The sequence below is a fragment of the Dama dama genome, chromosome 5, assembly GCF_033118175.1.
Source record: "Dama dama isolate Ldn47 chromosome 5, ASM3311817v1, whole genome shotgun sequence".
Taxonomy (NCBI): domain Eukaryota; kingdom Metazoa; phylum Chordata; class Mammalia; order Artiodactyla; family Cervidae; genus Dama; species Dama dama.
The window spans coordinates 5,800,432-5,813,755 of record NC_083685.1 but is presented as its reverse complement, the minus strand read 5'-3'; the positions used below and the strand labels follow the sequence as shown (position 1 = coordinate 5,813,755).

The 13,324-nt window shown below is 47.3% G+C and overlaps 1 protein-coding gene and 1 long non-coding RNA gene across 4 annotated transcripts in view; one reads left to right on the top strand and one right to left on the bottom strand.

Annotated features, from left to right (window-relative positions):
• LOC133056377 (uncharacterized) overlaps window positions 1-13,324 on the top strand; it is a 60,618-nt gene that overhangs the window by 45,020 nt on the left and 2,274 nt on the right. The gene's annotated exons all lie outside the window — the stretch shown is intronic.
• TTC28 (tetratricopeptide repeat domain 28) overlaps window positions 9,210-13,324 on the bottom strand; it is a 575,569-nt gene continuing 571,454 nt past the window's right edge. For all 3 annotated transcript variants that reach the window (XM_061141642.1, XM_061141643.1, XM_061141644.1), the window contains 2 exons: window positions 13,158-13,265; window positions 9,210-12,093 (listed from right to left, as the gene is read on the bottom strand). In XM_061141642.1, coding sequence (XP_060997625.1) covers window positions 10,466-12,093; window positions 13,158-13,265 — 1,736 coding nt within the window. In that variant the 3' untranslated portion in view covers window positions 9,210-10,465. The remainder of the gene's footprint in view (window positions 12,094-13,157; window positions 13,266-13,324) is intronic.

Genomic DNA, 13,324 nt, shown 5'->3' with positions numbered 1-13,324 from the left:
TTTTGAAATATCCCACCCTCACATTGTCCCACAAAGTTCAAAAGTCTGTTCTGTATTTCTGTGTCTCTTTTTCTGTTCTGCATATAGGGTTATCGTTATCACCTTTCTAAATTCCATATACATGTGTCAGTATGCTGTAATGTTCTTTATCTTTCTGGCTTACTTCACTCTGTATAATGGGCTCCAGCTTCATCCATCTCATTAGGACTGGTTCAAATGAATTCTTTTTAATGGCTGAGTAATATTCCATGGTGTATATGTACCACAGCTTCCTTATCCATTCATCTGCTGATGGGCATCTAGGTTGCTTCCATGTCCTGGCTATTATAAACAGTGCTGCGATGAACATTGAGGTGCACGTGTCTCTTTCAGATCTGCTTTCCTCAGTGTGTATGCCCAGAAGTGGGATTGCTGGGTCATATGGCAGTTCTATTTCCAGTTTTTTAAGGAATCTCCACACTGTTTTCCATAGCGGCTGTACTAGTTTGCATTCCCACCAACAGTGTAAGAGGGTTCCCTTTTCTCCACACCCTCTCCAGCATTTATTGCTTGTAGACTTTTGGATAGCAGCCATCCTGACTGGCGTGTAATGGTACCTCATTGTGGTTTTGATTTGCATTTCTCTAATAATGAGTGATGTTGAGCATCTTTTCATGTGTTTGTTAGCCATCTGTATGTCTTCTTTGGAGAAATGTCTGTTTAGTTCTTTGGCCCATTTTTTGATTGGGTCATTTATTTTTCTGGAATTGAGCTGCAGGAGTTGCTTGTATATTTTTGAGATTAATCCTTTGTCTGTTTCTTCATTTGCTATTATTTTCTCCCAATCTGAGGGCTGTCTTTTCACCTTACTTATAGTTTCCTTTGTAGTGCAAAAGCTTTTAAGTTTCATTAGGTCCCATTTGTTTAGTTTTGCTTTTATTTCCAATAATCTGGGAGGTGGGTCATAGAGGATCTTGCTTTGATTTATGTCGGAGAGTGTTTTGCCTATGTTCTCCTCTAGGAGTTTTATAGTTTCTGGTCTTACATTTAGATCTTTAATTCGTTTTGAGTTTATTTTTGTGTATGGTGTTAGAAAGTGTTCTAGTTTCATTCTTTTACAAGTGGTTGACCAGTTTTCCCAGCACCACTTGTTAAAGAGGTTGTCTTTTTTCCATTGTATATCCTTGCCTCAAAGAGGACACAAACAGATGGAGAAACATACCGTGTTCATGGATTGGAAGAATTAATATTGTCAAAATGGCTATTCTACCCAAAGCAGTCTATAGATTCAATGCAATCCCTATCAAGCTACCAACGGTATTTTTCACAGAACTAGACCAAAGAATTTCACAATTTGTATGGAAATACAAAAAACCTCGAATAGCCAAAGTAATCTTGAGAAAGAAGAATGGAGCTGGAGGAATCAACCTGCCTAACTTCAGACTCTACTACAAAGCCACAGTCATCAAGACAGTATGGTACTGGCACAAAGACAGAAATATAGAGCACAGGGTTTTAACTTTGATAGAACACCATTTAGTTTTCTCTTGTGGTTAGTGTTTGTTGTGTCCTATGAAATCTTTGCCTGACTTGGAGTCAAGAGGTACTTTCCGATGAATGAAGCTTTATAATTTCAGCTTTTATGTCTAGGCATATGACCCACCTTGAGTTACGTTTTGTAATCACTGAGGTTTTATTTTTCTAAAGATACGTCCTTGTCTTAGTGCCGTATGTAGAAAATACTGTTCTCTCCCCCTGTCGAGTTTCCTTGGTACCCTTGGTTGAAAATCCATTGACCGTCTGTGTCTTGGCTCTCTTCTCTTTATATTTTTCTGGACTCTCCTCTGTCCATTGCTTGTTTATATTCCAAAACTACATAGTCTTATTATAGCTTTAAAGTAAATTTTGAAGGCAACTTTTTTCAAGTTTGTTTTGACTTTTCTAGATTCTTTGCATTTCCAAATAAACTTTAAATATAACTTGGCGGTTTCTAATAAAAAGACTAAGACTTTTTCCTGTTTATGTCAACATTTTTGTTATAGCTGTGGTTCTATAGATAAGTCTGGGGAGAATTAACATCTTAACAATATTCAGTGTTTCACCTGTCAGTGTAGTATCTTTCTCTGTTTATGTCTTTAACTTTTCTCAGTAGTGGTTTGTCTTTTTCAATGTAGAAATCTTACTTGCCTTTTGTTAAATTTATCCCTAGGTATTTTTCCATCAACTTTATTGACATATAATCTGCATATTATGAACTTTACCCATTTTGACTATAGAGATCAATGTGTTTTAATCAGTTTATATTTATTGACATAATAGTAAACCGAATGGGTTTTAATTTTGTTTTCCAGTGTTTGTTGCTAGTATATAAAACTACAGTTGTATTTCCATTTGGTTGTGGTGTCAGTTACTTAAAAATCTCTATTGAGGAGTTCCTAGCTTCTTATTTCTCTGTAATATTGGAGTGTTCGAGAGAACAGACCACTGCACGTACAGATAAAGTAAATTTCATATCCTCGCTCACTCTGACCGTGTTTTGGCTGCCCGGGACCACGTGTGCCTAGTGGCCGCTGGGTTGGACAGCACAGGCCATCGTCATAGTGTCAGAAAGCACTGCGTGGAGTGAGGGGGTGACCCCACCTTGGGATTCACCTGTCTCCTCAATCTCTGTATTTACAGTAAATTGAAAGTTCCATGCCTATGTTTAAAAGCCTAATTAAATGCAGATTACAGTTTTATTTCACGTCCATCTCAGAGGTGATGCCGGGCGCTCTGTGCTGCATCACAAAGAACGGAGAACTGACACTGGATTTTACAGTGCGGATGTAGCGCCTGGTCTTGTCTTGGCAAAAGCTTGATTTGAAGGGTGGTTCAGGAGAGAAGCGGGCGAGTGGAAGTGCTGCACTGAGTACAGAGCTTTGTTCTGAAAGAAGCTGAGAAACGTGGGTTCCGGCTTCGGCGGGTTCGCAGGACCGGGGTGTGGGGCTCCTGGAGCGAGTACAGCGTGCCAGCGTGTGAGGGAAGGCCTCCCCTGAGAGGAGCACTCTGACGGTGCGGGTCCTTCAGCCAGCAAGCGAGAGCCGGTCTGGCAGGGGAGGTGGGGGCCGTGGAGGAGTCCCAGGTGCTCCCCCACGGTGACAGGAGGGTGGGCTGAGCCTAAGCTGTAGGAACGGACTTGGGGCTTCTCTTCGATCGATTCCATTGTTTATTTACACCCAAGATCACAGAGGCCCCTCTGGATGGCCTTAGACTTGGGTGTCGTCCATTTCACGTGTATATCTTACTCCTTAGCTTTTGTTTCCATCTTTAGTTTGCTGGCTCTTCTTCTGACTTGCTTATTTTTCACCACGTGTTCCGCATCCACAACGAAGGCCCTGTTCAGGCCTCGTCACCTGCAGCCTTCCTGGAGCCCCTGCGCTGGCTCATCCCAGCCGTTCCAGCAGGGCGCAGTGGGGGAACCGTGATGGGCACTTCCATTCATCACGCTGTTTGGACCGTTCACAACACAGGAGAAAGCAGCGTGTAAGTTAAGGACACAACTTATTTTATGGACTTTTATATCTGTTTTAACTTTCCTGCTTTCTTGGGGATAGGGCAGGCTACATTCTATTTATTACAACAAACCCTCAGCAAGTATTTGTAGACTCAGTGACTTTTGAAATATTAGATAAGAACTACCTCTTTTTTATGAATTACATAGCAGTTTTATATTTGCATTTTGGGTTCAAAAAGAAAATGGCTACACTTCAGGAAAAAACTTGTATAACTTCTACTTATGGAAAAAAAAAATATTCTGACTTGACAGAATGCTGCCCGGCAGATCAGAATTCAAACCCATTTACCTGTCCCAGCTAGAAAGGCAGACTTTGAGCTCTGCTACTGGGATTCAAAATTATTTTAAAATTTCAGAACTTATTTAATATACATATATTGAGGATATTTATATATTTAAGAACTTATCATTCCCTGAGGCCCACATGCACAATTGCTGCAAATCTAATAAATATCTTGAGATTGGATGCAAATTCATTTGGGAGGCAGAATGTTTCCTAATGCCAACACGTCCCTTTAATGTATTTGGATCCAGATGTTTCGACCTCATTTGCTAGAGTGGATGCAGCATTAGTCTGTCAAGTTCCCTGCTGTTTGCCATTATTTAGTATTGTTAGAGTCTGTAAGCTTGCACACTCATTGGGAGAGTTAAAGAAAGGATTTAAACTGGAAAAGGTACTACCAAGCTGTGGCCCTTGTCCAGAATTCCTCAGGTTAAAAACAACAAAACAGGGACTTCCCTGGTGGTCCAGAGGTTAAGAACGTGCTTTGCAGGGACAGGAGGGCGGGAAGGAGAGGGACAGGGAAAGACAGAGAAAGAAGGGGAGAGGGAGGGAAGGGGGGAGAGAGAGAGAGAGAGAGAGACGGGGGTGCAGGGACATGGTTCGGTTCCTGGTAGAGGAACTAAGATCCCCGTGCCTGGGAGCAGCGAAGCCCGCGCCAGAGCTCCAGGCGCCCTGCGCCTCAAGGACAGACCCCGCGCAGTGCGGGGGAGGCACCCAGTGCAGCCAGGAGCCAGACGAAATATTTTCAAAATCCTTTTTAAAAAAAAAAAAAAAGGTGACTATAATAAAGCGTTAGAGTAGTAATATCACAAAGCAGCCCCGTTGGACTTCCCTGGTGGGCCAGTCGTTAAGGCTCCGTGCTCCCACTGTGGGGGGCCCGGGTTCAGCCCCTGACTGGGGAACGAGACCCCACACGAGGCGCAGCACAGCCTGAGGAGCTAAGAGCAGTCCTGCTGCTGACTACAAGGTCCCCCGCACACGAATACCAGATCCTCACCAGGGGCCGGTCTTTCCTTCTGGGAAGCGTCCAACAAATTTGGGACACGCAAATTCTCCAACTCTGACAGATTACATAAATCGTGTTTTCTAAGGTAACAGGGAGCACACAGCTGTGCTCAAAGATCCTTCGCGGTGCTGCGCTAACCTTGCATCCTTCCGTCTGCTCTGCAGATTATTAAAGTCCCTCTCTGCTTCAACAGTAACAGTTTCCTAAGAAACAGCTGGACTGCCTGGAGTTTGCCTCACACTGACAGACCTGTCTCGGTACGCCTAGAGTAGGGTGTCACAGGCCTGCTTTCGTGTGTGGTCACAGGGTAAACCTTGGACGTCGCGGCACCCCAGTTCTCAGAGTGGTGACGTGCTCCGTAGTTTAGTGCTGACCGCTTTTCTGTATGCAGGTGTGTTTATAGATACCGCTTAGGGGCAGAGCTCTGGCCCTTGGGAATACCGCGTGTGTGTTCATGAGCAGAGGCAAGATCAGTGATTAACACATAGATGCACTTTCAAGCTACGTTTTCCTACTTTTAATGGAGAAGGAAATGGCAACCCACTCCAGTATTCTTACCTGGAAAATCCCATGGACAGAGGAGCCTGGAAGGCTATATAGTTCATGCGGTTGCAAAGAGTCAGACACGACTGAGCAATTTTCACTTCTTCCTAGTTTTAAAGGCATAGGAATTTAATGGTTATAGTTTTATTTCAGATTTTTATGTCCAGATTCATATATGAAATGGGCTTATACTTTTTCTTATACTATCTATTGATCTTAGAATTAAGAATACCATCGTGGAGTGATTTTAATATCTTTTCTTATTTTTATAGTTTCTTAAACCATTTAAAAATACAGAGTACCACCGGTCCCTGGAAGTTTAGTGAAATATATGCAAAACTTTCTGGGTCTGTACTCTTTGGAGACTTGGATAAAGGGCAAGGAGTTATGGATACCATTTTAATTTTATGGGCTCTGGTTTTGTTTTCTTTCCCTTTGCACACCAGAGATTTTAGTATTTTTTTCTAAAAGTTTATGTAATCTGATTTTTGTTGTGTAGTTGCCAATAACACTTTTCACTCATTCTTAAATTCCTTATGAAACAGTTCATGTGCGTGAACAAGGAGTGTACATTGCAGCTCTTTGAAGTCACGTGCTTACCACTCCTGCATCTGGGGCCCACTATTCGCATTTAGGGGTCCCTCAACTATGTAAATATGAATGCCTAAAACATACCAGGTGTTATCTTGCATTTTCACATATTTTGGCATAAAAGTATTCATAGTATTTTCTGATTAATTTCTGCTGCAACTTTAGCTGTACCCACCTTTCCTTTTCTGTCTCACACACATGATCAGCCTTCACAGAAATGGGTACATTTTTCACTCTTGGCAGAGTCTATGTTTGGCCTTCTGTGCTGGCTGTTACGAGTCTCTGTGTTGTCCCCTCCCTTTTCTCTCTGGGCTGTTGTCGCTGTGCTGTCAGCCACGCGCTCAGTGGTGCATCCTTCCCAGCAGGCCACTGGCTGGGCTTTAAACAGTTACATGTTTAAAATTAACCTTGAAAATAAATATTTAGGTCTGTAATTTTTCTCTAAAAATGCCACTTTCACTGCATCCACTAATTTTCATGAAATTTTAAATCAATTTTATTTTTAAGCTATTAGTAATTTATGTATTTCCTGAAAGTGGTATGTAAGCAGAACTAAGAATAAGTCTATATTTTACTTTATCGGGTGAAAAAGATTGTAGTCTACTGTGCAAACTTCCAGTCTTGAACAGAACAAATAAGAGACATCTCTGTCACTAATAAAAGTGAACCCCAGAAACTCCCAAGGTAGCGCTGGAGGCCTCTGTGTGTTTAGATACAGAAGGTCAGCTCTGCTGTGCACTTTCTTTGGGTCTGCTCCTGGCAAACATGAGGCAGAAGTACATTCATAAGGATAAACTCCTGACAGGAGTCTGTGTTCATTAATGACATGATACTGTGTGTACTACAGAGAAACCTAGAAAGTGTGGAACAGGCAAAGAAAGTGATTCAGATACGGCACTTAAAACCAAGGGAACTCATGCTTTAATAGTCACTGAAATCACAAAGGAAGGCCAAGTGCCTTAGCAATCTCAATAAAAATACGAAGTTCTTTTTACATGGTAAATTTCATAATATAAAAAGTTTAATGCCATCTGGAAACTGTCATTTACAAAAAAAAAAGTCCACATAGGCCAAGGATGGCTAACACTGCATACAGGGGCATGAGTGCCACGTGGGGAAGGCGTGTGAGGAGGGAGACGTGGCCACGTGTGTCCTTCCACGGGGCATCTCGGAAGGACCTGGCACAAACGGGGGCCCAGTTCACAAAGCACATGTACAAGTTCTTTTAGGTAAAAGAACAAAATATGTGATGAAAATTACACAATTTTCACATTCTGCCTAAAGCAAGCCCGATTATCGTGTGGTTTTGTTTTCCAGCCTGAACTGAAACTGGCGAAGTGAGGGTTCCCCTTGTGGTGGCGGGGGTGCGGGACAGGGCACCCCTGCTGGGCACCCGCGGCGGTGGCCCCCTGCCAGCTTCCCCCGGACAGCCGAGCAGACACGGACGCCTGTTCGGCGGCGTGTGGGCCAGGGGCTGTTGCGAGTGGGTGGAGGCGAGAACGTTCTCGTTTCTCTGCATACCGATACCAAACGCATCAGAGTGCAGGCTTGAATGGCTCACTGTGTCTTGGTAGATGGACTCTGTTAAGATGAGTGAAGTGTGAAGAGTTGCCTGCGTGGCCCACTGGTGACAAGTAAGATCTACTACCTTGCTTTGTGGTCACACCAGGGTTTGTAGGAGAGGGAGATTTTATTGCTTGCGTATTTGCATCTGATGGAGCAGAGTAGGGGCAGGAGTTCCAGTTTCCTGAGCTGAAAAAGAAGTCCTGTCCAATGCTGTCCGCATACAGTGACCCAGCGACCCCTTCCACATGGGGCGGGGAGCCAAGGACTCCTCTGGGGCTGGTCCCTTCCCTCCACAGGGCTCAGGTTCCCACACACCCCGTCAGTTCTGTCCACTGCCTGACATCCGCTTTCCCTAGACTGCAGAAACAAAACGTTACGCCATTTGCGTTTTCTGCCATCTGGACCAGGAGTCAGCAAAATGTTTTCATAAGAAGCCAGATATTTTAGGCTTTGTGGACCAAGAGGTAAAAATCACAATATTATGTAGATACTTACATTAATATTTTAAAATGCAAACTCCATTCCTAGCTCATGGCTGTAAAAATCCAGGCCTCTGATCAGATTTGGCCTGGAGGTCATTTGCCAACCCCTGATCTGTACAAAGAAATCTGCAAATTATACAATGTCACATAATTTTTAAGTGCATCCTTTTTTCAGGGAAGCCTAAAAAGTTCACTTTGATTTTACATCCGTTTGACTTGAATAGGAAGCACCAAGACTGAGAGCAAACAGCAAGAAGTGGCAGTTGGTCTTGATTTTATCATCTTTGCTTTCCTTCATTGAAGCCGACATCCAGGACCAAAAAAAAATCATGTATTCCATTTGGCTTTTGAACATGAAACCTACAACAACAAATGTACTTAGACTAAAACCAAGTTAGGGTCCACAAGCCCTCCTAGCTGGCTTGGTAACCAGGAGAAGCGGTCTGGGTGGTAGGGGGCTGTGCTGGAGGCGGGCACCCGGGGCCGGAGCACAGACCGGCCTCTCCTCCAGGGCTCCTTGGCACTTGGGAAAGAGGCTGAGAGGTGCTGAGAAAGGAAGAGCCTGACTACATGCGTGCAGATTCAGAAATTCACTTTTGAGGTTTGTTTCATGTTACTGAGGACCTGATTTTGCTATCTAAATGCACAGTGCTATACACTTGGCTTTCATTTGCTACACTGGTACTTTTATTACCATTTCCAAAAGACATAAAGACAGCCTTATAGTTGCTTGCTTCTTGATAAAAGTATTTCTCTTCCCAGTGTTGGGATCGGGGTTAGGATGGGAGGGACTTGCTTGCTTTTGTCAGCATGGCTGTTGGGTTAAACACTAAAAGCTTCTGTGACACAGCTCAAGAGAGTAAGACAGATTGAGTATATAGTATCTTTCTCTCTTTCCAGAGCACAGTGAGGAATAGGCAGGTGGTCAGTGTGTGAATAAAATGAGGCCTCCCCAAGGTTAACCCCCCTGGGGCCTCCCTGCGGCTGGTGTCCCCGGACGAGAGGCTGCTGCCTTCGTGGGATGGACCTTCCCAGTGAGGAGGTAGTAGGATTTCCACTTGAGAATTACCTAAAAGTGGCCTAAACTTAGCACTAACATGATTTTCAGCATTTCATTTCCTTATAAGATAAGTTAATGGTTACCCCTGCCTAGACTGTTCTTTTGTCTCGTCCTGGCTGGCAGCAGTATCAGGGGGCTATCATAGCTGTAGGAAGACTCCCTCTTTCCCCCCCACCCATGACGGCACATTTAAGACTCTCCCTCCCTGTTGAGCAGTAACTCAGATGCATACATCCCAGCAGAGACCCCTGCTGCTGCGGCCGTGGACAGTAAGGGTCTGTCCTCAGACCGCAGGAGCCAGTCACACCAAGACGGGGTCACATGCAGTTCACGGGTGGGAGGTGCTGGGACGGCGGGAACCTGGCAGCAGACGTAGGTAGAAGAGGTGTTAGCAGCCTGGAGTTGGGAAAAGATGATAAAACTAAGCAGGAAGTAAAGGGAATAGGAGCTGGAAGGCTAGATTCTGGTTAAATCTAGTTAGCCATAGGATTTTTTTTTTTTTTTTGCTATTTTTTTCTTCTCTTATAAGGAAACTGAATAATTTCAAACTCCCCCCCAAAACTTGATGACTGTTCAAAATTTGACATTTTAAAAAACTTCTTGAGCTTTTAAAAATAATAGCTATAAATGCAAAGTACTATTGATAACAAAACCAAGTTGTTTATCCACGTACAAAAAAGGTCAGTAAGGTTTTAAAAGCACAAAGTTGCATTTTAAATCACAATTGCATAGTTCTAAAATGCCTGGATACGAGTTACGTAAATTTTTAAGAAACTTCAAGTTTGGTTGACTGCGGGGCTCCAAGGACATTGGTAGAGCTCAGGAGAGCAGAGTTGAGGATGGAAGCACTATTTCCAGGTGAATTATTGCATCGGTTCTATGATGTTACAGTACCGTGAGACCAGAATTGCTACAATTTAATTACAGATCATTGGCATTTTTAAAATCGGTATCCTGTTTTTTGGCTACTATAATAACACTTTCATGTAGAATTCAACTTAGATTTTATGTATCCCACCCCCAACCAGCACCTGAAAGCCTTACAAAAGCTCTGTATTCTGTGTATAAAAGGTACTGCATATACACCTCCTAGCAAAATATGTACTCCCTCTCCTCCCCCACCCCAGAACCTTGACCATTTTTGTACAAAAGTCCTGTTGAAGAATCGCATCAAAGATGAGAAGAGGGAGCTTACAGGTAAACATTTGGTGATGTGTGTAGAAAATTCCATGAGCATCCTGTACCAGCCCCACAGAAGTCCTGGCTTTTGGGGAGTCTGCCCAGAGTCCCCGGGGACCACCAGGGCCGGCAGTGCATGCTCACGCAGGGGCAGCCAAGTGAATGCGGAGAGCCAGCTGGGCCGCTGCGCTCCGGGTTGCTGTCGGTGGGTATAAAAGATGCTCTAGCATTTAGAGGAAGGAAAAAATCTTCCCGGGGACAGAAACTTGTAGCCATTTCCAGAAGGAAGTCTCAAAGGGCGCGTGGGAGCCGGGGCGGGTGGGCGCGCGGGCAGCGGCAGCGTGCTCAGCGAGGTGGTCTCCGTGTGCCAGTGTCCGTTGGGAGGGGCCTTGGGCGGTGTTTCTCCACGTCGCTGCAAAGACAGCTCCTTGAGTTCCAGCTTGTCTGCGCCCTCCTCCTTCTTGTTGTGCCGAGGTGACAAATTTAATAGGCTGAGGACATCTCTCTTAGAAGTCATGGTCCCAGGGGCCCCCCGGAATATTTTCATCGGTCCCGTGGAGTGCTGGGGTGTGCTCTGCCAGAACATCTTCAGGTTGTGGACCGCCTGCACCTTCTCGTCGATGGCCGCCATCTTCAGCTTGTCAAGGTCGGGGTGGTCTGCGGGGCTGGATCGTGCGGAGCCCGCCGAGGAGTAGGAGAGAGCCGGGGACGGTGCGCTTCCCGCGGGAGACTGGTGGCCTGAGCTGGGGGACATGTTCCTTGGAGATTTGGAGATGTGAGCGCTGTAGGGGGAGCTGGGGTACTTCAGCTTGAAGAGCGGCTGGTCACTCAGGGAGGTCTGCGAGTCGGAGCCGGGCGACGGCCGGCCGCTGTGCTGGCTCGGGCTGTCTTTGGCGGACGCCTCGGAGGCGGTGGGGCTGCTGTACCCCGAGCTCACCTTGGGGAGGGAGGAGCTCCTGGCTGGGGGCTTTGGTTTGATGGAGACCGGCGAGGACGACGGCTGGCTCTTCTGGTGGGAGAGGGCAGGCCTGCTGAAGGCACTGGTTTCTGACGCTCGGAAGACGGCAGTGCTGCTGGGCACGGAGACGCCATCCTCAGCACTGGAGCCCTGACCGCCGCCCCGCTGGAGACGCTCCACCGCCAGGAGGTGGCTCTGCGTCTCCTCGAGAATCTTCTGCGCCAGCTCTTGAGGGTCAAGCTTCGGGTTGCTTTCTTCTTGGGACTTCACGGTACTATCTGTTTCCGTGCTCGACTGGTCTGATTCTCCCGTGTCTGAACTGGCTAGTTTTCCAACTTTCTGGAAGGGTGAGTTTGGGCTGGGAATCAGAGTCATTTTAACAGGAGAGTTTGGAGTGCTGATGCTCCCCTTGGAGCTCACCGAAACTTTGACACTGCCCGCTGTCCCGACGCGGGACTGCTTGTGGTCGGGAGAGAAGCCCGTAGGTGGGTCTTCCTGGGAGGCTGCCAAGGGCTCCGTGCTGATGATAGAGAACCCCTCATACTCCTCCTCGTCCTTGGCGCCTGCAGGGCGGGCAGGCGGGGACAGCGGGCTCCGAGGCAGGGCGGCACGCGGCGGGTAGGCGTTCTTGGACCGCTCGTACTCCTGCCGTCCCCGAGGGACCGCGCCTTCTGACCCCCCGTCAGGCTTGGAGACGAAGCTCATGGAGGAGGCGATGGAGCTCAGGCTGTACACGGAGATGGCGTCTGAGGCTATGCTCTCCGCCCCAGTCGGGGAGAAGGGAGGGTGCTGGTAGCCCAGGGGCAGAGCGTTGGAGACAGACTGGGCTGAAGCCAGAGACTCCAGGGAGGACGAGCTGTCCAGGCTGAGGCGCTTGGGTAGCTCGGTGGAATCTATGACAGAGGAGCACAGTTAGCATTCTCTACGATGTTGACTTCTTTCACAAGCATCCTTATATGCATAGAAGCTAGAATTATACACAAGCTGAATTCATCTCAAGCCTGGAAAACAGTCCTGTGGGAAAGGTAAGTCTCACACTGGGGACAGAAACAGGAGAGGCCTCCGGCGCCGTAGGCCTGCCCTCACTTGCTCCCTATCTCCCGAGGCCCCTCAGCCGCGCCCCCCCCCCCCCCCCCCGCTCTCTCTGGCACCCCTGCCTGATCCCTCACCCGCCATCCCTTCCAGCTGCGGCTGCATCGCTCCACATCCCAGCACCCTCCTCCTACCGGCTCAGAACCCGCTCCAGCAGGCTTTTGTCTCCCCAGCTCATGTAAAGGTCACCAGTGGCCACCACCAAACCTGGCATTCAGTGCCTGCTTCTGCACAGATCACACACGGCTCTTGGGGTCTGAGCCTTCCCTGGCCCCACCTCATCTGTGACCTTGACCCCGGGAGGGCCCACAGGACAGTCTTGTTCACCTGAGACCTGTGCGCATGTTAACGTCTCCAATCTGGACTCATCTAACCAGCTGCCTATGAACGTGTCCAGGAGGGGACTCAGACCCAGGCCTTGTGCCACCTTCACCGTCTCAGCGAAGGCAGCCCGTCCGGCAGCCGTCACCTCTGACCCCTCTCTCTGAGCACGTTCGTCAGCAGGCTTTGCTGGTTCCATCAAGCCTTGACAACATCAGCGCCAGCATTCAGCCTCACTCGGCCCCTTGAGGAGGGTAAGCTTGCCCCAGGGTCTGAAAACCGCCCCACAGGCCCAGCTCTGGGTGCCGCCCCTCCCCCAATGCCACCTGCACTTGCTTGTCCCTTGATTTCCTCGTCTGACATACATTGTATGTGTGCATGTCATAAGCTGAGGTCCATCAGAACAGGGAGCTTGTTTTCTTCAATGTTTGCTAACATACAGCAGATATTCGCTCACTTAATTCTTCCCCTTCCCAAACCATCCCCAGGGCCGTGCCTGTAGCTCCTGGGAGCCACTCGGCATGGTGCCGCGAGGAGCTCTTACCGAAGAGCGCGAGCAGGGCCTGGAGCGCAAAGTGCATGGTCCGTCGATTGGCTTGTTTCCCGGTTTTCAGGATTACTTCCTCCTGCCCGACCTCACAGAGATCAAAACCTACAGAAACAAAGAGCATAAACACCTGCTTCCTTGGGGAAGATTCCCGGTCCTGAAAA